Below are 25,024 nucleotides of genomic sequence, written 5' to 3'. Positions count from 1 at the left end.
ATTTACGAAACGAATCATTTTTATGTTCACATCGGTCCAAGATTTGGAATTTTAATAGATACAGTTCAAGGTTTTAAAAAAGCGTACATTTGTAATTGTTTGTAATTCTTCTGATAAGATTTTCTGATAAGCTCATGAAAATTTATAGTTTTTTGATCTTTTGCTTGCCGCAGCGAAGCCATAGCAACAAAACTGTCAGAATTACCAAGCTACAACATACAATAGGTATGCACAATAGGATAGCCACTGCTTGGGTAAAAGACATGGCCAGACTATCTTCGACTCCGAATGAAAGTGTGTGCTTTTGTGAGATGAGATAATCGATAGTCTTTCTCAATTTAACTTGAGCGCCTTCGGTTGCTATTTGCTTGACTAGCCGCACATTTTCTAAGTATTTGTGGTAGTTGGTGTGGATTTGTTCGAGTGCTGCTAAAAGCTGGCTGGCTGATGGGTTGGCTGGGACGACAATTCCGTAGTCGTGTGAAGTGAGTGATCGGGTGTTGGTGTGTTGGTCGCGCATCTGAGGGGCGGCTATGAACACTTTTTCAGTCAGAATGCCTTCTGTAAGAGAGCTGCTGCCACAATGAGTCAGAAAGACATGTCTGAAAGGAGCAAGGCGCTCTAATTATCCAAATATTCCATAAGACTGATATAATCACTAGTGAGATCCATCAATTGCTCTCGTAAAACTAAAGAAGTTGGTTGACTCCGTTCCATTGCTCCAAAACCAATTTAATCAATATTTGTAGAGGTGCATTTTGACATTTTTTTGCCTACAATTTTTAAAATTGATTTTTTGGGTCAAAATTAACTTCAACTGAGAATCCCGCATAGTTTACTGACAGATTAGCATAAATCTCAGGCCTGTTTAAAAATTTTGGGTCAATTTAAAAATCGAAGCTCAAAATAAACATTAAACCGTTAACGAATGCCTCATGTATTAATCTATTGTCTTTTAGCCCTCTCGTCTATGACAATAAGTCGTTCATTGAGAATCGTCGTTGCTTTCTGGATCCTGCGATTTTTTTTATTAATTTGATCCCTGCTAATTGGATCACTCAAAACGAAGGAAAAAAAGGTCTTGTAAAGTGTCCCCTCTCATTGGGTGACAAAGTTTATTAAAACTCTCTCCACTCATTTTTTCTCGAAATCATTTGTGTTGAAGTGTTTATTTACAATAATTTTTGGGTGTGGTTACCGAGAGTAGACACTCTCCTGTTTAGTCAATTGTTCGAACTTAAAACGAATTTTAAAGAACTGTTTAATAGCCGCACAGCGATAGCAGGGGCTATTATTGGCCTTCTCTTGGTTTTTTTACAATTCAAAGAATTTGAATTGTATTGGGGCGCTGTCTTTTTACGACTCAGAAGAGGAGTATTGGAGAAGTCCTTTTTACGACTCGAAGAGGAGTATTAGAGAAGTCCTTTTTTTAATCAATTTTATTGGAGTGAATTTTGAAGCGGGAAATGAAACAATTGGAAAATTTTGGAGTGATTTTGGTGCTGAACAAAATGAAGAGTGGAGCGAAAAGAGTAGTCATGTCGCTGTTTTCTAGAGAGCATGAAAATTGAGGTGTGAAAAAAATTCTGTAAGCGAGTCAAATTTTTTGTTCACGTGCGGCATTTTAAAGCAGTTTTTTCTCATTTTTTATGTTAAGAGGTTTGGTTATGATTTGCTTTTAATTTTAGGCTGGGTTTGGTAGTGGTTTGAAGGATTCTGAACATTTATATGATTTTTATGATATTTCGGATGTTTTTCATGTATTTTGCTGATTTTTGGGCTAATTTGTACGATTTGAATATGACGAAAAATGTTGAAAATTGGAATTAATTTTCTTAATTTTTTGCAGTTTTTCTGTTTTTGCTGTTCTTTAGACAAACTTCTTAACATATTATGACTTGCCTTTTTTTGCGAGCATCTGGGTACCTTAATGGCTGAAAAGAATTTTTGTTTAGATTTATGTGCTTTTGTAATATTAAAAATATTAACTTTTTCCAGTTTTTTAGTCAGTCTTGTTTGTAAAACTTTTTTCATGATTTGGCTTCAAATATTTTTAAAATATCTAAGTGGTTTTAGTAGTTACTAGTTGTATTGATGAAGTAATTGTGGTAGAGATAGTTTTTTGGGGTATCAATTTATGACAGAATTCGATTAGATTTTTTATCATATTTTAATAGATTTGATTTTACTTTTTTGTTTTATGGTTTTAATTCAAGATAAGCGTAAATTATTGGAGGCACGTTCTGTCTGATGAGTAGTTGGATGGCATTTAAGTGGATTTCCACTTCGAGTTGTTTCCGGAATTCTTCGGGCTATGTTTTTCTTAATCAATTTTATTGGAGTGATTTTTGAAGCGGGAACTGAAACGCGTAAAGTTTGGAATGGTTTTGGTGCTGAACAAAAGTGAGAAGCGGAGCAAAAGAGGGTGGTTTTTGTTCATACCGCTGTTTTTGAGAGAGCGAGAAATTGTTGTCTGAATAAATTTTTCTCTAAGCGTGCGAAAATTTTTTGTTCACGTGCGGCTTTTTAAAGCAGTTTTTTCAACTTTTGATGATTATGAGCTTTGATTATGATGTTGTATTAGTATTAGGCTTGTTTTGGTAGGAATTGAAGGTTTCAAGTAGTTAATTTGAGTTTAATGTTAAGTTGGAGGTTTTTTTAACAGTTTTGCTGATTTTTAGACGAAATTTAATTTTGATGTTTTTTTAAGCTTTAAGTGGGATTGTAATAGAAGCTTGTTACTCAAGGAATATTCAGATACAAATTGAATAAATTTTACGTGGTATAAATAATTTTTTGAAGGAAAATTGACAGAAAAATTGAGAAGATTCTTTATTTTGAAGTTTTTTTGTTTTCGCTCTAAATTTGAAGTAGAATGACGAAACGGTGTTTTTTGTTCACATGCGGCAATTTCACTCTGATTTTTACAGTTTTTTCTATTTTTTGGATTGGATTTTTTCCTAGTGGTTTTCCCAATCCATTAATAGTTCATTCTAGGCCTAGTTTTTTGTTTGAATCAAATTTCTATTTCTCGCGTATGGTTTTTTATTCACATGCGGCAGTTGGACATTGATTTTGTTTTTTTTTTAATTTTTTTAACTTCTCGTTTTAGAAATGGTTTTACCAATTCACTCATAGTCTGTTCTTGGTCTAATTATTTGTCTAGTCAATGAAAATTCTTTGATATGTACGTCAGGACTTGTCCTGCTATGTTTTTTTTATTTCGTCGTCGCGATTTTTGTTACGACCATATGACGTCATAACCACTTCCAAATCTGCTTTTTGTTCATTCGTTCATGCAATTTCAACTAGAGTGCGTGCGTGATGTCAGTTTCCGCTCTTAGTGGAGCAAGATTTTTGTTCATTCGCGTGATTAAATTTTTTGTCACACTTGACTTACCTCACTCTCAAAAATGACTTCCTCACTCTCAAAAATGACTTCCTCACTTTGAAATTGACTTTTATGTACTTTAATTCAGAGAGATAAGGTCAAATGGTCGCGTGCTGAATGAAGGTTATTTGAGAGCAGCTAATAGAGGCAGCAAAAACTTATACCGGCTTTTAATCAAAATATAACATATCAGCCTTCAATGAGAAGACGATTTTTTGTTCTGTCTTTTTTACTGTTTTTTTTTGGAAACTGCAGATCTACGAAGCTATTGCGGCTATTTTCTGGCAATCTTCCAGCTGTGTTTTTAGATTTTGCTTTTTGTCTTTAAAGTTTTACTCGGCTATTGTCTGGGCACTTGATCGGTTAAGAATTATAACAACGTTCAAAAATATTGTGTAATTTTGCAGGGGATCGAATGAGTTTTCTACTACTCAAGAGGCTATATTTAATCTCTTAAATGTCACTGAAACAGGATGAACAGTCAATGCCGCACGTGAAACTAGTGCGTAGGTTTATCTGATGAAAAGTTAGGGAAGAGTAAATTTTGAAGGTTTTTATGCATCTTTCTAAGGGAGTGTAAGAACTAGGTGGAAAGACTAGGGACTAAATTTTTTTGTTCTAATGGAGCATTTGTTCGGACGAATCCCTTTACCTTCCAACTATGGCTCCTTGCAAGTTCCTCCACCCCACCCCAACCTAAACCCAAACACCCTATCTAGGAGCACATCCGTTCACTTCACAGATTTTAAGGGAGAGAAAGTTACGCTTGAAAATGTTCCACAATGTCACTTTAAAAATGGAGTTAAAATTGGATGTTAAAGAGTAATTTTGCCCGCTCGCTGCATTATGTCTCTTGTCACTGTTTTACTTTCAAGGTATCAGTTGTTGCACGACTGCTTTTAAAATTTTTTTTTAAATTCAATGAATTTGAATTGTATTGGTGCGCTGTCGTTTAAGATCTGTTCCCGCTTTTTTTTGGCTGTTTCAAATTAGTGAAGAGAGCGAAAAATCGAGTAGGTTTGAGGCGCGACTTTTTTCGAAATACCTTTGAGAATTTGGTCTTTGAACAATTTGGTGGTTTTTGAGATGGATTTTTTCCAAGTGCGTCAATTCGACTTCTGTTTTCAGAGTTTGCTCTCCTTCAGTGCTTTTAAGACGGTACATGTGTGTTCTAATTGTGCATATTTGCCTTTGTTTGAATTCATTAAGGGGCAGCTAAAACTTTTTATGACTTTGCCACTTTGTCATAAATTGTTAGTGATTTTTAGATTTTGCCTTTTTTTAAAAATTGTCTACTGTCTTATCACTTAGTATAATCAATGACAGGTCTTATTGGTTGCTAATGAGGAATTAAAGAACGTAATTAATGGCTCGAATTGATTGCTAGTGGTTTCATTATTTTGACGCTGCTTCTCAAAAATTATGTGAGTTTTTCAGTTCTGCAAGTATTTAATGTACTTTTTAATGTCTTATCATTTAATCTCATTGGGGCAGGTCTCTGATGCTGCTAATACGAGTTAAGTTTATCGATTTAATCGTTTTTGTTCAAAGGTAGTGCTTTCTATGACTTCGGCACTAATTGTTTTCAATAGTAACTATCGAATTTTTTAAATTCTGCGAGTTTTTCTTTTCAACTTTGTCGTCTTAACTTAGTCTCATTTTCGACAGGTCCCATTGGTTGCTAAAGTCTTCAATTAAAGCGAGTCATTGCAGTTCATAGCTTCTGCTTTTTGTGACTTATACAATCGTTCGTTTTTAAATAAAAATCTTACTGATTTTTTTTTGGTTTTGCTAGTATTTGTTGTACTTATTACTGTCTTATCACCTAATCTCATTGATGACAGATCTCACCGGTGGTCATTGAGGACTCAAATAACTTATGTAATTCTATCCTTTATTAGCTGTTGCGTTCTGTGACTTTTATACTAAGTGTTCTCAAAAAGTTTCAGCGAGTTTTTCGATTTTTGTTGGTTATTTTTGTCTTATTAGAGAGGACTTATCGACATTTAGTGATAGGTTGCTAATGAGAAATAGATGAATATAGTTGGCAGTTTGAGTCTTTAAGAAAAAGGTTGAATCTTTAGTCCTGCTTGTTTTTTGGTGTTGTTTTATTGCTTAGTCTCATTACTAACAGCTCTCATTTGCATTTTAAAGCGGAGTTAATGATTTTCAGGTGACAAATTAATTTAATTTTTTTGAATTCCTTTTCAGGACTGGCCTGCTATTTTTCTTCAGTTCTGTCTGCATTTGCTTCTTATTGCTTTGTTATTGGGTATCAATATTGATCGGTATGCTTTTCTGACAGAGTGAAGATTAGTTTTTGTTTGAGTTGACCATTATATTTAGTGCTTTGAATATTGTAGTCGATCATTAGTGAATGTTTTTCGGCCAATTTTATTCGTATTTTTGGTTGCCTTGTCACTGATTTTCGATCACCAATTGTCTCGTATATTAAGAAAAAACAATCGGAGTGTTCTCTGCCTTTCAACAGCTAATTTAATGTGCCTGATGTTATATTTATACTCTCAGTTGTAGTAGTCGAATCGGGATAAATTGGTAAATTGTTGGGTCGTTAAATTCCGGTGAGGTCTTTAAGTTAGCATTAGTAGTTAATTTAGTGCAAAACGAGCTCAAAATTGTTTGGGAGGCATAAATCCATCGCCAAAAGGCAGGTTTTGAAATTTATACACCATGAGAATTTTTTGAAATAATTAATAATTCAAAAAAAGGTTTGAAATTTATGGGTCTTAATTTCTCTTCAAAAGGTTGAGAAGATTTTACTATCCGATCTCAGCTCTCATGAGTATATTGCTACTCAGTAAACGTAAAATAAAACTGAAGTAAACTTAGATGTTCTTTTACATAATTACTATACGGCTTTAAAAATCAATTTTATAGGATGGCCAAACTTAACCTTAACTATCCGCTTCTTTTAATGCATCATTGATCATCAAAAAATTCTCGTTTTTACTCCCCTAAAACTGGGCGAGTACAATCTGATTAGAGAATTTGATTTCCTTTATTAGGGTCTTTGGATTTCGATCTACTACATTTCGCGGGCTTTCAAATGATGCATCCTATCTGCATTTGACTAAAATTTGGCTGAAACTGACTTAAGAGCACCTAGATATTTTGAGCAAACTAACATATAACATAGAGATAACAAAGTTGCTTACACTTTATTTTGTGCCAGTATCTCTGCCTGAGGAAGCTTCTTTTTGACGAAGAAGCGCCGAGCGTCAATCATGGATTCCATTGAATCAGTCCAGTTCCTGTGAGACCAAATGACGTTATAGTTATCTTGCCTCTCTAGTGCGTCCATCATCAGCTGAAACTGTTGGTGGGAGAAAATAGCGTAAGTGCCCATGGAGATGTAAAGAATGGGTCTGTCACTGTTGGCGATGAAACTGAACAAGTCTTCTGGCAACTTTCTTCTGGTTTGGGAAACTGGCAGCATTCCAGTCACCACAATATGTCCTCGGGTGTCCTCTTTCTGTGGAAAAACTGGCTCTCCTAAACGCAAACAATTTGATAAAAAATTTTCATTTTCTGACGTCTTGTATAATTTTGAGATATAACTAACGAGCAATCATTTTATAGTCGGACGTCGTATATGAGACATAAACTCTGTCAGGATATTCAAAATCTCACAGCATAAAATTTTGCAATTTTAGTAGAGCAGATGATTTCTAAATAACTTATACAAAGATTCTTTCGACTGAGTTGAGAAATACAACCGCAGAATCAAACCTGCGTGGGCGATAGCAGGATAGAGTCCCATGAGATGGACAAAGTTGTTCATGGGTGGCAAACCGAGATCACTTCTGAGTGAGTTGAACAGTTTCAATTCATTAGATGTAGATATAGTATTGAGTGTGACCAGGAATGCCAAGTGAAGTGCGCCCAGTGCTTTCACAATCACATCCGGGGTGTCATCAGAGGGTATGAAGAAAGGAAGCCAGGAAGGCGAAGTGTTCATTCTCTGACCCTCTTTGTACACAGAAGGGTGTGGTACTCCACTGGCCCAAATAGTGGCAAAGGGAATCTGGTGCTTCTCTGCTATGACTGAGCACACACAGCCAAAAACTACTCCTTTTATAGGGTTAAAGCCAGGGATATCATTCACGTGCATATTCTAAATTCAAATTCATAATCTGGTGGTCCCGGGAAGAGGTACCAGCGCCGATTTACAGCATTTTTCTGTAAGAAATGCGCTGAAATTATGTAAACAATGCGCCGAAGCTCGAAATCCCTACTTGCGCTAAAACTTTAAGAAAAACTCAATTTTCAGCGCATTTAATAAAATAAAGATTGGCAAGAATATCGCGAAGCCAGGACGCAGTGTAATAATTGAAAACAGACAGCGTAGAACGGAGCTCGAAACATCTGGAAAAAAATATTCTGAACAAGAAAAACAAGTTTTTGATTTCCATCTTATATGTTGTAATGCTATTCATAGCAAAGTACTGCTGTCAAAATGAGCGTTAATGGTCAGACAAGCGCTGTCGTGTACTTGATGGCATTTGAAGGATCGGGAATCTGTGCACGCAATTGTATGCAATACTTAATACACGGGTCATTAATTGCTCTTTTTAACTAACACTTCTAATTGCGATTCTAAACTATTTAACAAATTTAAAGGCGACAAGCTGTAAGTGTAATTCACACCTGTAAAATGCAATTGAAATCCTTAAAAAAAGTAAAGCAGAGATCTCGAATAGGTAAGCATTGTTTTCAATCCCGTGCAGTGACCATCGCTAAAGCGCGTATATTCAATTAATTTCTAGTTCTACCGTGAAGGTAACAGTAATGATTAAACGCCCGGGATAAAGTGCGTCTTTGATTACATGAGCTTGATTCATTAATGAGGAGAAAGTCTGATCTAGCTTGCGAGGATCAGCTCACTAATCAAAATTATAATTAAAGTCTGGTCATAAACGAGAACTGCCCCGGAATCTTAGGAAAAAGCGATGTGCTCAAGAAAAAGTTTCATAATACGTTGATGTCAACGAAGCGTCAAATTTGCGAAAAGCAACGCTTTGGTAGTCAATGGTGCTATGACAACAGTTGAAAAGTTTGAAAACATTTAAGAGGGCTTAATTGTTCCGACCCCTCTTGAGGGGGGGAACTATATACTCAAATGGGCTTTTTTGTTCAGACAATTTTGATCGATCAATATATTCGTCGCACAGAGTTTTGAGTGGTATCATTAAAAAGCCCCTCCAGCATAGAATATGGAATTGATAAGGTTTTTTGATTTTTTTTATTTTACAGGGAGTTATCGAGGTTCGAAGTTTTGTGAAAAATAGACGGATTTCCGTTGTTTTTATTCACATTTTCGGAATTTCGCCTAAATTTTCGTCAATTTTGCTAAAAATTGTTAAAACTAATAACAATAGTACTTTTGATTTTATTTTTAGAAACTAATAAAGTTTTTTTGACTATTTTGATTTACTGCTTATAATTTGGGCTAAACATTTCAAAATTCAGCTTTTTTTCATCAAAAATTGCCCGAAATTAGCTTTTTTGTCCTTTTTAATTTTGCCGATAGTACACACCCCTTTCTTAGTAAACAATCTTTGTAAACTAAAAAGGGAGCCAGTTTTACTTCCACGTCCATTGAGAGATGTCTAGAATCTAAATTTTGTCGTTTTTTTTCTAATTTTACTCTATGATTATTAAAAACGCAGCATTTGTTTTGATCTTTTAACTAACAAATTATCTTGATATAAAGCAGTTGAAACAATTGAGTGTTTTAATTGGACGAGCTTTTTTATGCTAATTGAACAATTCACATCAAAGCTCACTTATAGGTTCAAATGGCTTCCTAAAGAGTTCCAAATCAATGTTTCCATTTTCTCTAATCGAAAGATTTTGTTCGTTTTGACTTTTAAAAATGTTTGTTTTTTAAAAAACAATGGCTTATTGAACTTTGCGGCACTAATTTTCTTTTAATTTGGTTAACTTGTAGCTTAGTGTCAGCAAAGAAAGAATGTTTCTTCTGCTCTTTTTTTCTATTGAAATAATTTTCGATCTTTTTTGCGGTTTTACGCGTCAAGTTATGGTTTTCTGGCTTTGATACCACTCGCTCGATTTCAATCTTTTTGTATTGGCCCCTTTTAACGTTTTTTTCTAGTTTTGTCACATTATCACATTATTGACAGTTCACATGCTACATTATTGGCATTCAATGTAAGGCACAATTGATCATATAAATTTTTTAACGTTTTACATCGCATTTTTCTTTTTTGTCTATTTGTTTCTTAGTCTCCAAAATTAAAGGTCAGATATGAATTTTTTTATGTCGAGGGAAGGTGCAAGTGTACCAAATCTAATGTTTTTTCAAAGAAATCGTTATGAATTCATAAACGGGTTTTTGGCACAAAAAAAAAACTAATTTTTTGTCTATTGTCTAAGACGAACCCATCTGTTTATTTCATTTTGTAGCTAACGGTTCTCATGACATTGAATATAATTGTTTTCGAATAAAAACAAAAGTTTTGAATAATTTTGCCATTTTTCTCTTTTTTTCTATACTTGTTACCTATTCTCATCAATGAGAAGGCCTATTTCACATTTTTGGCGTTCAAGGAAGGCTCAATTCAACGTATCTTGAGGTGCAAAATATGGCTTTACAGCTTCGACAGCGTTTTCTCGCAAGCTTTAATTGATCTTTTTGTGTCTATTTGTTGATTTTTTGTAGCCGCATAAAAAATTGACAAATGACAGGTCTTAATGCCCTCTTTCGGAGGCGTATGTGATCATAAAGACATTGGCTAAACATATTGCAATCTACTGGTTTTCCTTAATTTGAAATTGATTGTCTTTTAAAATAAAAGCCAATTTTTTAATCTTTGCTGTTATTTTGTTCTTTTTTTGTCTAACTGTTACTGAGCTTTTCTACAGAGTGGTTTCATATCTTTACTAGTAAAGTATTAATTATTTGAGCTTGTTTGAGTTTGTTAGCTTGTTTGAGCTTGTTAGTAAGTGCTTTTTTGTAATGGACATAAAGTTTTGGATGTAATTAATTTTTGTTGTTAATGTTGTTTGATTTTATTGTTAGTCTTGACTTGTTTTAATAATGATTGATCTCATCAATCTAATGCGGCATGTTTTTACTCCACTGAGTTATTTGCGTTGGAGGTGATCTTTGTTCATACACATTTGGGGTTTTCTATCTGTTCCTAATTTGTTAGACATTTATGCCCAAAGTGTGGATGAGCGGGGTCGGAACTTTATGTGCGAATGCACATTACCGAGCCTCCTTGTTTGCTATTATATTCTGAACTATGTATCAAGAACGATATCCCTAATATCAGATCTGGACGATCCTTCTGTATCAAAGAATCCAAGCTGGGCAGCGCATGAACCATCAAACCTGAAAAATAAAATGAACTATCAGGAGGATTGGCAGTGTACATAATGTTCGCACTCGTCATTTGATAATAATCAAAAATAACCAAAATTTCTACTTAAAAATATTAACACTCTCAAAATCAGGTTTTGCTATATAGGCTCAGACACAGACTTGTGATGCTGCTTCATTTAGGTAATGAAGCTCAATTAATCAAAAAATTTGAAATTTTTGTTATTAATCAAAAAAAATTAATCAAAAAATTTTTGTTATGCGGGAGCTGCATGATAATAACGAACGCGGAATTTAACCAAGAATGGCACCGATTGTTGCCCGTCGGACATCAAACAAAATTGCACAAACAACATTGCCAAAGACTCATGTCTTCTCGAGTTTGAAGAAAGTACATAGCAAGCACCCTGAGTCGATTCTAACTGACAAAGATAGCGTTTACTACTGGATCCCGTATGACATGGAAAAAGGTAAAAATTGAATTTTAATCAAGAACTTCGATAAATTATGTATTAATTACTGGATTGTTCCGACCCGCTTTAGTGGGGTGAGGAATTATATACTCAAATGAGTTTTGTTCGGTAAATTTTGGCGGATCGATATAATAATCGTAGAGAGACTTGAGTGGCAGTAGGCATTAGAAAGCCCGTCCAGCGTGGAGTATACAACTAAAAACATTTTTCTGATTTTCGCTTTCTACTGGGAGTTATCGGGTTTTAACGTTTTGTGAATAGCAGACGATATTCGGTTGCTTTTATTGACATTTTCCGTATTTTTGTCCAAATTTTCGTCAATTTTGCTAAAATTTCTCAAAATTGTTCACGGTAGTGTTTTTGATTTTATCTTTAAAGATCGAGGAGAGTTGCTGAATTGTTCGATCCGAGTTGTTTGGCTAAAAGTTGAGCAAATTTTTTTAAAATTCAGACCCTTTTGGACAAAATTGGGACCAAATACGCTTTTTTAGCTTACTTTCTTTAAATTTGCTGGAAGCAGACACCTTAAAACTGAGGTAATATTCTTTGCAAGCTCAAGGCAAGAGCGAGTTATACTACCGCTGGATTCAAGCGTCTTCTGGAGTTTTTTTGAAAAGTTCTTCAAATTTAAAATTATTAATTATACAAAGTGCATTATTTATTTTTGATATGCCGAAAATTATTGTTTAAAAATTGATCTACTTCACAACCATTTGAAAAATTGAGTGTTTTTTAGCCGCGCAGCAATATCAGGGCTGAATCTCATCCTAGATCCTTACGGTAAAAAAGTTTTAAGATTTTAATGTGGCGCTGTTTTTTAAAGAAAAGTTTCTGCACCTGTAGAGTTTTTTGTAAATTACTGACAAGAATTTCAAATCAGGGCTCAATAATTGACTATTTCAAAAATAAGGCTCAACAAATTTATATTATGGTTTCAGAGTTAAACTCGTGGTTTTTATGGCTCTAAATAATTGTTTTCGTAAAAATTTATGGATTTCTTGTTTTGCTTTCAATTTTTATAATTTTTCTAGTCCAATTACTCAGTCTCACCAATCAAAGAAACAATTCGCTTTTTAGGAGGTACAATGGAACCTACACTAGGCTTTCAGTTGTTACCTAATGTCTCAGTTGAAAGAATGCGGAGCTGGGAAAAGGCACAAGGTTTGAAAAAGCATATCTGAATATGTTAATTATTTTTGTTGGTTAGTTTATGCTTTTGGGCTGAGACACAAATCTCTCTACAATATTAGTATTTTTTTTAAAAAAAATACATATGTGTGTCTTTCTTTTGGTTGTTGTGCCACATAAATCTGATAATGATAAGTATTAACAGCTTCCCGGGACGTTTCTGTTTACGACTATTTGTTTTAATGACTTTCAAATTAACTTAATTTTTTTTTCAAATCTCTCCTTTTTTCTTTCATTTTTTGCACAATGTAACTCATTCTCACTAATAAGAAGTCTCGACTACTTTTGTTGAGTCAAACATTTTTTTGGTTGGTTATATTTTTTGACTGATGGCTTCGAACATTTGGTTTCATAAAAATTTTTGTAGACCTCTTTTGTTCAAATCTTTGGTTTTGTTTTGTTGTAATTTCTTAGCAGTCCTTTCATTTGGGAGAACCCGTTGATTTTAAGATGAGAAGCAAGTGTGGATTTACAGTTCTTGCATTTAACATCTTATAATTAGAGTGCTCTGAACTTTTTGATGTCGTTAAATTGTTGTTGAAATTTTGTCTTCTGCCTGTATTTGTTGTCATTTTGTAGTCTCGTGACCTAGTGTCAACTATAACAAGTTCAATTGGCTTCCTGGGATGTTGAAATTTAATCCATCTCTTTTTTTTGTTGAAATCGTATGTCTGAAATGACTTTGAAAACATTTGTTTCTTAAAACACATTCAGATTTTTCAGCGTCGTCTTTTTTTAAAATCATTTGTTGGTCAACTTGTAGCTTAGACTTAATAAAGAAAGTTCACAAACTGTTTCCAGTGAGCTATAGTTCAATCTTAACGGCTTTAATTAACCAATAACGATTTTAGGTAACTAATAACGGTTTTAGTTCCAAACATTTGTTTCACGGTTTGTTACTACGAGATTTCTTAAAAGGCTTGAGATTTTATATTTTTAAATTTCAAAGATTTTTGTTTCGATTATTTATTATCACGCTAATGGTAGGTCCCATTGGCTTTGAAGTATTGCGCAATTGAACCCTCTTTAAATGCCCTTAGTGACAAGTTTATGTTTTTAACGGCTCCACGAACATTTTCGCGCAAATTTTTATTGAACTTTTTGACTTTGCCAGTTTTTGTCATTTTTTGTGATCGTATCACGTACACTGAGTAATGAAAGGTCGCAATTACTTCATATGGAGATATAAATGCAGATTTTAGTTAATATCTAATGATATTAATCACTTTGAAATCAATTGTTTTCAAAGATAGAACCGCATTTTCGAACTTCGCACCTTTGTTTTTTTGTCGATATGCTGCCCAATCGCAATGAGGACATGTCCCATATCTTTCCTAATGAAGTATAGGTTAATTTGTTTTGTTTAGATTTTATCTGCTGAGATTTTAATTTCGTTATAACTTTTTTAATATAGACATCGAGTTTTGGTCGTAATTAATGTGTGTTATTTTTTATTATTGTCTTTTCTAGTAGTCATATTAACAACAAGTTTCAGCGGCCCTCTGGCGTGGCTTTATTGTATTCTATTAGTGGTTTATTGAACTATATGCATGTTTTTGAAAATCTTCGATCTGTTCATGATTTGGTAGCCAATTAAGTCAAGAATGTGGATGAACGGGGTCGGAACATTATGTACGTACGCACATTACCGAGCCTCCTCGTTAGAATAAATTTATTCAAGTTTTCTTGGCTGTTCAGGTTCGATAGATTGGCATTAGCATGTAATAGTGTGCGCCAATTTTCCACCCAAATTCTAGCATATGCTAGTAAAGTGTGACGAAATGCAAATAAATTCCTGTTTAATTTGAATATCTTTTTCGATGTCCTTGAATTTCAGAGGTTTTGGGACATTAACCTGACGTTAATTAAACATTCGCTCTCGGGCGTACTTAGATTTTTAGTTTTGGACAACTACATTGAGGCAAGCTTGCTTTGGCACGGTTTAAGAAAGAATTTAAGGGATGTACTCTTTTTAATTTGGCCAAAATGCAAAGTGCTAAAATAGTGCTTAAATATTTATGAAAATAGTTCTCACTAAGAGAAAATTATCTGTTTAAGTATGATAAACAATTGCGGAGAAAAGGAATAAATTGGGTATTATGGCTATGTTAAAAGGTTACTTAGTCCCTTTTCCAGAAGATATTTTAAAACACATTATTAGAAACCTGCGGTGAAGTTGCGCATGAACTCTCTGCGGCTGATGCTAGGATCCAAATTTGGAAAGTACCAGTTGCCACTGTCGTGGAAATCTGCTCCCAAATTCCTCACAGTTTGTTCACACTGCGATCCAGTCACATACGTCACTCTATATTTACAACCTAAAGACAAAACATTATAGGACTTAATGTACCTACAAAACACAAGTTAACGCCAAGTATGTTATCAGTAAAAACTATGTTTTTCAGAGTTTTACTATGGCAAAAATGTTTGGTGTCGCAACAAATTTAGACTACAGTGATCAAAAAAATTCCAAGACATGCTATATCGGTATACGACAAAATGAGAACGATATGATTCGGAATACAATACAATCAAATTAAGCAAACGCTGATTGCAGTTGGGTGTAACCTGTTTCTGTTAAATTTCATTCTTTTGAAAAATACAATTTTATCAACTTTTTGAGTTATCCTTTGGCAGCCTACAATTAAGCTTAGTTTTTCGCAATTAAAGGACGCATTGAACCCTATTTTGAATGTCATTGCAAAACCAAGTAGCTGAGTATGCAAAAAATGATTTTCTAAAGAGCCTTTAAATGTGGATTACAAAAAAACTCGATTAAAATTTCGTTATTGAACGGATGTAGTGGAAGCCTATTAGTCAGTTGGAGAAAATTGAGTAACTATTGAAAGGGTTATCAAAGCTTAGCTATAAATCAAACCGTTGTTACCATCACGTGTGTTTTTCTTTTTCGTCAATGTCAGTTTTGCGTGAGTTTTAGCGGCACGATCCTGTTGGTAACAACAGATGTTACTAGGATGCGTGAAGTTGTTTCCCTTAGAAGACGACTTGTCTGTGATTCCCTTAGAAGACGACTTGTTTGCAAAACTTGCTTTCAGAGCGCAACGGAGCATAATAAAAAAAGGAAACCCTGAATTTCCAAAACCACAGATCATTGTAATATCGAAAAGTTAGTGTAATTTTACTATGTATTATACAATATCAACAGAAACGCTTCTTAATGTACCAAAAAATCAAATAATGTTCATCATTGAAATAAGTGTATTATTTTTCTTGGGTCCCTCAAAAATTCATTCAAAAAATTTTTCCAATAAATGTATTTGTAGAAAGCATAAGAATAAACTCAATAGAAATTTTTATAACCAGATATTGTAAGTTAGAGAATTGAGGTCAAATTAGACAAGTTAGTTAGGTGTTTGAGTTAAGCATTCTTTCGTAAAGGGTTATTGTTTTGAAGGCGCCAGAGAGGGGAGTTCAGTGATATATCTTAAACAAACAAATTGATGAACAAAAGCATATTGAGCTGTCGATATATTTCAATTACTTAGCAAAGTTTCATTTGAGCATCAGGCCCAAATCGAAATGAGGGATTTAAATTTAAAAGAAAGTTAGAGAGCGAACATTTGAAGTGAACTAGATACTTTGAACAGAATTGGAATTTCAATTTGAACCAAATTAAAGTGTGATTTCAAATTTACAAAATAATTGGCAACTCCAAACTTGGTACACTCAACTCTTTAAGTTATATTCGTCATTGGAATCTGAAATTTTGTGGAGATGTTCCCCTAACGATTGTTGATATATAATAGGGATACGCGGCCTGTTACACCTTTTTCGATCAGAGTTATTAGCACCGGAATTGGTGTTATTCGACGATTTTTGACAATTTAAGTAGAAATTTGACTGTTTATAGATGAAATAACGGTAGAAACCAGTCGTACTGCGATGTACTTGTGCAGTAAAGTATTGGGCGATCAAGGGAAAGGTTTAGAAGGTTGTGGCAGAAATTTATTTGCATTTGGAAATAATAAAAAGGCAAATTATCAGTTTTCCAAATACCCTACCGGTAAAAAGTTGTCCGACCCCCCCGGGACGGGAATGAGTTATTGGTTGATAACTGGTCAATGATGGGGAGGAAACCCTAATGGTCCTCTATTGCGAATATAATTTTCAGGCGAATCCGACCACCCAATCTCCAGTTATTAATACCGGAAGTAGTGTGATTTGAAGGTTTTTATGTATTTTACTGTGAAATATGAATGTTTGAGTCAGAAATAAGGCGATTAATCAGTTGTAATGTCCTGCACGTATGAATTAATGTTTTTGCATAGTCTTGGGAAGTGTTTAAGATATAAAACGGCGATTTTTGAGAACACTGGTAACTATCACAGGAATGTAGTTAGCACTTAAGTTGAAATAGTATTTTTTCGAAAAGTTGAGGTCGGATTGACCTGAAATTTGGGGGATAGACTAATTTGGGTACGAGGAATCCAATTTTAATGTCAGATTTGACCCCACACCAACCTGCACGGAACTGGCGCACGCCGCTGCTGCGGAACGAAAAATTTGAATTGCTCGTGGAGTATTGGTAGCAGCCCTATTATTTTTGGAGGGTTAGTGTAACTTTTCAAGGGCTTTCGATTGGTGATATTTTTAATCCCAGGTTCCCACCGGAAGTTGATGCTTCGGGACGACCCGAGTGCCGAAAACCGGAAATTGGCCTTTTTGAGCGGCCGAATGACTTTGAAATAATTTTAATATGATAACCTGGGACAGTTAGTGACAAAAAATAACTACCCCGGTCAATTTTGACGAAGTTGGAGTTTTCGGGTTTCGGCACCCACGACTCGTTAAAAATTTTTAAATTGCAAGCGACTCGCAACGGCTGAATCGTTGGTTATGAAACTTGGCAGGCAAGTTGGTGGCACCCTATAGTTACTATAAAACTTTACCCGAAAGACGTTTTGACCACTACTTTGCAAGTTATTGAGTTTGGAAATTTGGGGAATTCCGGGAGGTCGATGACGGTGTGCGCGGTCATTGCTCGTGTTCTAATGGGAGTTAGGCCATGAAGATTTGTGAGTAGGTGCAAATGTGAAAGGACTTTCCGTGACAGTATTTAGTTTTATTAACTTGACCCCTCATTTTGGACGAGAGACCTATGGATGACTCCTAGAGGTCAAATTGTGGGTTTTTAGGAATATTAGAGTTTTTGGCAGGTTTTTAACTGGGGAATTGCATGAAATAGTTTCAAAATTGGAAATTACATTTGTTCTTAGCTTTGGGGTTGAGATTATTTATTTATTCAAGACATGATTTTTGACAAGTTTTGACAGGGATTGATTGCAGCTAGTTAATTTGATAGCGGAAATAGAGGAATAAGAACTGTTCAGAGCGACGTTCATAGTTAACTAAGCAAACACGGATTGAAATGTCAAGTGCATATATGAGATAAAACGGAGTGGGTTTGTTTACATAAGAATCCAAAGATCGTGTACTTAAGATAAGGAGAAAGTTGAACAATGCGTGGTAGCAGTTGAATGACGGAGCATAATTTGATACTGATTTGTTTGCATAGCAAACAAAGCCCTCCAACGGAATGTGACAGATTGCAAGTGTAAGTTGCAATGTTTACCTAACAGATTAAGGTTTGTTTGCTTAAGATAAGAGCGTATTGGTTGAGTATAAATTGAAGTTATACAGAGAAATATGGAGAGAGGCAGAGGCAGATTTTGGAGATTTTGGGAGAACTTTAGAAGTTTGGATTTGCACAAGCGAGAGAAAGTATTTTGTTTAGTGGGACTAAACTCTAAAAGATAGTGTGAAAGGCAGGGAAGAGATTGAGAGTGAGATTGAGCTCTGGAAGTTTGTAATTGCAAGACCAGTTGGGATACTGTGAGCTGTTTTGATTTAGTTCATTTGGCAAGTGAACCACGGATTTTGGTATTATTATTGTAATTACTATTGTAAATTGTCTTGAATTTGTCTTTTTCTTTGATGTGCAAGTAATTCTCTCACCTTTGTTATCCATTTAACTAGAATTGATATTACGAGCGCCATTGTGAATTAACTTATTTCAAGGCAATCTAATTTGCAACAGCATACAAGAGTGGATGAGGGGAAAAAGCAGGGTAACAAATTAACGCTTGCTTCACCAATTCAAAACCTTTGGTTATTTTGTTTGATCGGTCTTCTGGGCGACAGAGTCCCCTCACTGTTGAGCTTAGCAGAAATTCAGAAGACGACAGTGGCGCTCCTGGGTGGGTTTCGTTTCTTTGTTACCTTTTGCTGTGATTTAATTTCCAATTAGTTGGAGATCGTTTGATATTTTCTTCGGAGAAACTGCTGAGAGCACACCGACAGTTGACTTAAATTTGCGATTTGAGTTATCAAGAGTTTGTTTATCTTTGGTTATCAATTGGTGACGCGTTTTCCTTCACCAGGATACGAAGTTTGGGAAGATTGGCGTGAACATTTTTTGAGCACTGGCATGAAGCTGGGATGGACGGAAGAAGAGATGATGAAGTGGTTGCCTACAAAATTGTGTGGGTGGGCTTTGAATGCAGTAAGTGATTTACCAAGAGGTTATTGGCGGTCGACTCCAGGGAAGGAAGCATGGACAGTGACAGAGACGTTGTATCAGTTTGATATACGTTTGTCCGACAATCCACTTTTTTATGGGCGAAGCTATAATATGTTCGTTAGAGGGAAAGCGGGAAGTAGGGCAGAATTAATTGGAACCAGTGACACTATGGATCAGAGAACGGGACAGCAGTATGCTCAAAGGCACGTAATTGATACAAGTAGTAGCGTTGATACTTCTCTAATGGATGAAATTCGGCAATCTGACAGAAGTTCTGAAGGGTTTGGCATTGGGTCCCGCTGTGTTGTATCAAGAAAATCAAGAAAAGGAGGTTTCAGTAAAGATTTGTTTGGAGAAGTTGAAGATACGAGAGCTGCTGAAAGTGGTAGTGGAATAAGAAGTCCAGGTTACGGCAATGAAGTGCAAACTGGAACTTAAGCAGAGTTCACGGAGGAAATTTGTGGTCAAACAAATCAGGAAATTTATAAAGCAGCGGTAAGCGAGTTTGAAAACAGTGGTTTCAGAAAAATTCCGACAGAGGAAAAAGTCATTGAGCGGAGAGTTGAGTCTTGTGGACCAGATGAGCATCATGCTATGGAAAACGATTGTGTACTGTCACCAGAGTCTGAGGAGATAAGCGATGAACAGTCGGATGATGACTATTTGTTTGAAGATGCTTCGGATACAGATTTTTTGGATGCAGAGGAACGTGAGGTCAACGAAGCGATGAGCGAGACACGTTTTGCTGGGAGTTTGGACTCAGCAGCATGCGAAAATGTAACTGCAATAGCGAGCAGCTTTGGCGCTGGTGTCAAAACTAGCCGAAACGATATGTTGGGGGCCTGGAGCTTGATGGAGTTAAAGACAGCAGGTTTGGACCAGAAGTTCTGCAATTTAACAAACGTGGCTGATGAGACACAAATGTGTAAAACTGAGTGCACTGTGGACACTTTGGAGAATAGGACAAGTTCAGGAGGAATTGATCGGCAGTTGGTATCCGAAACACAAAAGGGTCAAAACGATAAGGCAGCAGATGACCGGAGTGATCTTGCACAGTTGGGAAAGGAGCTGGAGGAATGGGTACATTCGCAATTGAATGAAAGTCAGCTTAATAGTAGTGTTTCTGTCCAGCCAACGGATGAGCATCAAGGGGACAGTGCTGGAGTTGAAATAACAGGGAAATACTATCAGACGTCAATGGCTAAAGTGTTGCACAGTAGGGTTCACGATGATAAACAGCCTAGGAGGGAGGACGCTAGCGGGTTTTCTATGGAAGTTGAGCAGAAAGTGGAGAGAAGGATTGCATCGCGTTTTCCAGAGATTGCCAGGCTGTTGCTGAAAAACCGATCCGGAAAGAGAGGTGGAGCCGTTTGGAAGCATCAAGAAAGCAGTTATGGCAGCATTACAAGAGAAATGGTAGCTACAGTGGAAGAAAAGGTGGAGATCCATTCAAACATCAGAGGAAGAAGTCTTTCATGTACAGGTGCATGAGTGTATGATGAGAGGGACGTTGACAGCTAAGTTATTCAAGCCTTTTTACCCAATTTTTGACTACATTGTATTAATTTATTTTATCAAGACAATTTGATCAAGCACTATAGCCCAAGGAAATTTTTGTTTTCGAAAAAAAGATATAGAGAAATGTGTAAATTTGGTAGATCTATTTTTAGGATTTGTTTTTTTTTGATTCATTGATTTTTGGGTTCCTGGGGAGGATGTTTGTCAGAGGCAATAGGGTTTGATCAAAAACCAATTTTGATGAATTAGGTAGATTATGTTAAAATTTGAAATTGCAGGAGTGTTTTCCAATCTGATTTAGTCAACCGCTATTCAAATTTTAGTGCAGTTAGTTTATATTAATCCGGAGCTAAACATAAGTGGTTCACTTCACTAGGTCGACTATTATTAAAGTACGTAGGAGTAAGTTAATCGGGTGACAAGATAACGGCTTGCAATTATTCGGGAGAATAATAATCTAGGAGGGAGGAGTGTAGAAAGCATAAGAATAAACTCAATAGAAATTTTTTTAACCAGATATTGTAAGTTATAGAATTGAGGTCAAATTAGACAAGTTAGTTAGGTGTTTGAGTTAAGCATTCTTTCGTAAAGGGTTATTGTTTTGAAGGCGCCAGAGAGGGGAGTTCAGTGATATATCTTAAACAAACAAATTGATGAACAAAAGCATATTGAGCTGTCGATATATTTCAATTACTTAGCAAAGTTGCATTTGAGCATCAGGCCCAAATCGAAATGAGGGATTTAAATTTAAAAGAAAGTTAGAGAGCGAACATTTGAAGTGAACTAGATACTTTGAACAGAATTGGAATTTCAATTTGAACCAAATTAAAGTGTGATTTCAAATTTACAAAATAATTGGCAACTCCAAACTTGGTACACTCAATTCTTTAAGTTATATTCGTCATTGGAATCTGAAAGTTTGTGGAGATGTTCCCCTAACGATTGTTGATGTATAATAGGGATACGCGGCCTGTTACACCTTTTTCGATCAGAGTTATTAGCACCGGAATTGGTGTTATTCGACGATTTTTGACAATTTAAGTAGAAATTTGACTGTTTATAGATGAAATAACGGTAGAAACCAGTCGTACTGGGATGTACTTGTGCAGTAAAGTATTGGGCGATCATGGGAAAGGTTTAGAAGGTTGTGGCAGAAATTTATTTGCATTTGGAAATAATAAAAAGGCAAAGTTTAGACGAAGTTGGAGTTTTCAGGTTTCGGCACCCACGACTCGTTAAAAATTTTTAAATTGCAAACGACTCGCAACGGCCGGTCCGTTGGTTATGAAACTTGGCAGGCAAGTTGGTGGCACCCTATAGTTACTATAAAACTTTACCCGAAAGACGTTTTGACCACTACTTTGCAAGTTATTGAGTTTGGAAATTTGGGGAATTCCGGGAGGTCGATGACGGTGTGCGCGGTCATTGCTCGTGTTCTAATGGGAGTTAGGCCATGAAATTTTGTGAGTAGGTGCAAAGGTGAAAGGACTTTCCGTGACAGTAATTAGTTTTATTAACTTGACCCCTCATTTTGGACGAGAGACCTATGGATGACTCCTAGAGGTCAAATTGTGGGTTTTTAGGAATATTAGAGTTTTCGGCAGGTTTTTAACTGGGGAATTGCATGAAATTTTCAAAATTGGAAATTAACGTTGCTCTTAGCTTTGGGGTTGAGATTATTTATTTATTCAACACTTGATTTTTGACAAGTTTTGACAGGGATTGATTGCAGCTAGTTAATTTCATAGCGGAAATAGAGGAATAAGAACTGTTCAGAGCCACGTTCATAGTTAACTAAGCAAACACGGGTTGAAATGTCAAGTGCATATATGAGATAAAACGGAGTGGGTTTGTTTACATAAGAGTCCAAAGATCGTGTACTTAAGATAAGGAGAAAGTTGAACAATGGTTGGTAGCAGTTGAATGACGGAGCATAATTTGATACTGATTTGTTTGCATAGCAAACAAAGCCCTCCAACGGAATGTGACAGATTGCAAGTATAAGTTGCAATGTTTACTTAACAGATTAATGTTTGTTTGCTTAAGATAAGAGCGTATTGGTTGAGTATAAATTGAAGTGACACAGAGAAATTTGGAGAGAGGCAGAGGCAGATTTTGGAGATTTTGGGAGAACTTCAGAAGTTTGGATTTGCACAAGCGAGAGAAAGTATTTTGTTTAGTGGGACTAAACTCTAAAAGATAGTGTGAAAGGCAGGGAAGAGATTGAGAGTGAGATTGAGCTCTGGAAGTTTGTATTTGCAAGACCAGTTGGGATACTGTGAGCGGTTTTGATTTAGTTCATTTGGCAAGTGAACCACGGATATTGGTATTTTTATTGTAATTACTATTGTAAATTGTCTTGAATTTGTCTTTTTCTTTGATGTGCAAGTAATTCTCTCACCTTTGTTATCCATATAACTAGAATTGATATTACGAGCGCCATTGTGAATTAACTTATTTCAATGCAATCTAATTTGCAACAGCATACAAGAGTAGATGAGGGGAAAAGCAGGGTAACAAATTAACGCCTGCTTCACCAAATCAAAACCTTTGGTTATTTTGTTTGATCGATCTTCTGGGCGACAGAGTCCCCTCACTGTTGAGCCTAGCAGAAATTCAGAAGACGACAGTATTACATTTCTTGGGTCCCTCAAAAATTCATTCAAAAAATATTTCATAACAAATGTTTAGTTTTTGGTTTTCAGGAGCTTTGGTTTGGTTAAATTTTGTTCAATTCTAACGTCCACTTCCGGAAACAAAAAAACTGATTGTTTTTTTCATAGATATTTTTCTAAGAATATGATAGTGGTTTTCTACAACTGCTAATAATTCTTTTTGCTTAACTAGGTTGGACTTTAACTTTTTGATTTGGCACAAAAGGCTTTCCAATATTTGTACTTTTTGACATCTTGTCCACTTTGTAAAAAAATTTAGATTTAGATCAACTATACCGTCCATATGATAGCGAACTGTTTCTTTCTTTGGCGTGATTATTTTGTTTCATTTTAATCGATGTACTTACAAATTAGGTACAAATTATTATCCGATAATATAAGGAACATTTTGCATTCATTAGGGTGCGAAAACATTAAAATAAATATAAAACAAGATTGAAACAGTTCTTAAGATGCATCAAAATTTATGATGGTCTGATCAGAGGTTACTTTGTTTTGGGACGTCTCTGATCAGATGTCAGTTTGACCTTTGACCTCAACTTGGGTGGCAACCAAATTATGTATTTATATCGAACCTTGCTGTACGTTGATTAGAGTACTCGCTATTGGGATTGTGAGGGAGAGATGGGAATCACATCCAGACACAATAGCCACATGTTTAACACCATCCACATCTCTTTTACACTGGTTGGCTCCACCTTGTTTACCCATGTCCCCTTCGCCCATGCATTCACCCTCAAGACAGTTCGATAGTTGAAAACACATAATCAAGCAGCATAATAGCTTTATAACCAGTTTCGAAACAACTGCAACCATGATGAACAAATTGCATTTCATTTGAACTGTAAATATTGCTTGATCTTCAGCATAAAATTATACCAAGATTATTGTGACATAATAAACTTAATGATGTTATAAACTTAGTTTCAAATCGATATGTCACCGATTACTTAGGTCAACGTGTCACAAAGGTTGTCCAGAATTAACAATATTCATTGGCTTCAAAGACTGGAGTTTTAATTGGCATTAGGAAAGCGACAAAAGATTGAATTGAGATTTCTGACCTGCAAATTTTGATCAACAGTTTTGACAGAATAAGTGGGAGTAGAATTGTTTGAAAAAAAAACAGTTGGCATTGAATCATTGAAAAATCTTTGTAAAAAAGTGATAACACTCTCCTCAGGGTAATTTGTATCTTAATGTTCCCACATTCTTTGAATAAAGGAGAATCTTATGCTTGCCCCAATTTCTCAATTTCTGATTTTTAGGGCATCCCAGTCTAACTTATAGATCATCATTTCAAAGCTATTTGCCTCTCAAATTTCACTGTAAAACATTGAAGGGTTCAATTTTTTTTTTAAAAAAAGTGAGGCGTAAAATTTGCAAACTTTTTCTCATTTTCAACTCTAACTTCAACAGATTTCTAGATTTTTGATTCTTTTGACCAGTTTGTTGCTTTTTGAGATACATCAAAGAGAAACAAACTTTAATTGAAATTTCTATAGAAGCATCTGAGAGCTATACGCCAACGAAGCTTCGTTGATAATAAAATTTGTAGGACATCCCTGACCAAAAGTAGTGAGGTTGTCCCAAAGTCAAAAAAGCAAGTGAACAAATTAGCTGCAGAAATCCCTTCCGAAAGATTTTATGTCGCATAAACTTTCGGAGCAGTTTAAACTATTTTATCTAGATTCGGTATAGTTTTTTCTTTAAAAATTTTTCAGCTTTCCGACCGTTCGAAATTTTTACATCTCTATTATCCTTGAAAAGTTTTGCGGCTCATAACCAGTTTACTTCTTATATGCTCAAATTTAGTGGAAAAAGAGTGAAGTTATGAACATTTTCAACAAAAAAATCCGTTTTCAGGCGTTT

At 35.4% G+C, this 25,024-nt stretch overlaps 2 protein-coding genes across 3 annotated transcripts in view; one reads left to right on the top strand and one right to left on the bottom strand.

The window, feature by feature from the left end:
- LOC142358640 (uncharacterized) overlaps nucleotides 1–25,024 on the top strand; it is a 478,284-nt gene that overhangs the window by 438,742 nt on the left and 14,518 nt on the right. The gene's annotated exons all lie outside the window — the stretch shown is intronic.
- On the bottom strand, nucleotides 85–24,029 carry LOC142358641 (NDP-glycosyltransferase YjiC-like). Its single transcript, XM_075410105.1, has 6 exons — nucleotides 23,728–24,029; nucleotides 14,584–14,736; nucleotides 10,703–10,769; nucleotides 7,142–7,485; nucleotides 6,568–6,904; nucleotides 85–602 (listed from the first exon to the last, which is right to left on the bottom strand). The coding sequence occupies exons 1-6, from the start codon at nucleotides 23,987–23,989 to the stop codon at nucleotides 143–145; spliced, it is 1,623 nt and encodes a 540-aa protein (XP_075266220.1). The 5' UTR covers nucleotides 23,990–24,029; the 3' UTR covers nucleotides 85–142.

The sequence above is a fragment of the Convolutriloba macropyga genome, chromosome 2, assembly GCF_964194025.1.
Source record: "Convolutriloba macropyga chromosome 2, txConMacr16.3, whole genome shotgun sequence".
Classification (NCBI taxonomy): domain Eukaryota; kingdom Metazoa; phylum Xenacoelomorpha; order Acoela; family Convolutidae; genus Convolutriloba; species Convolutriloba macropyga.
Note: the sequence above shows the minus strand (reverse complement) of the source record. Positions and strands in the feature narration are given on the sequence as shown.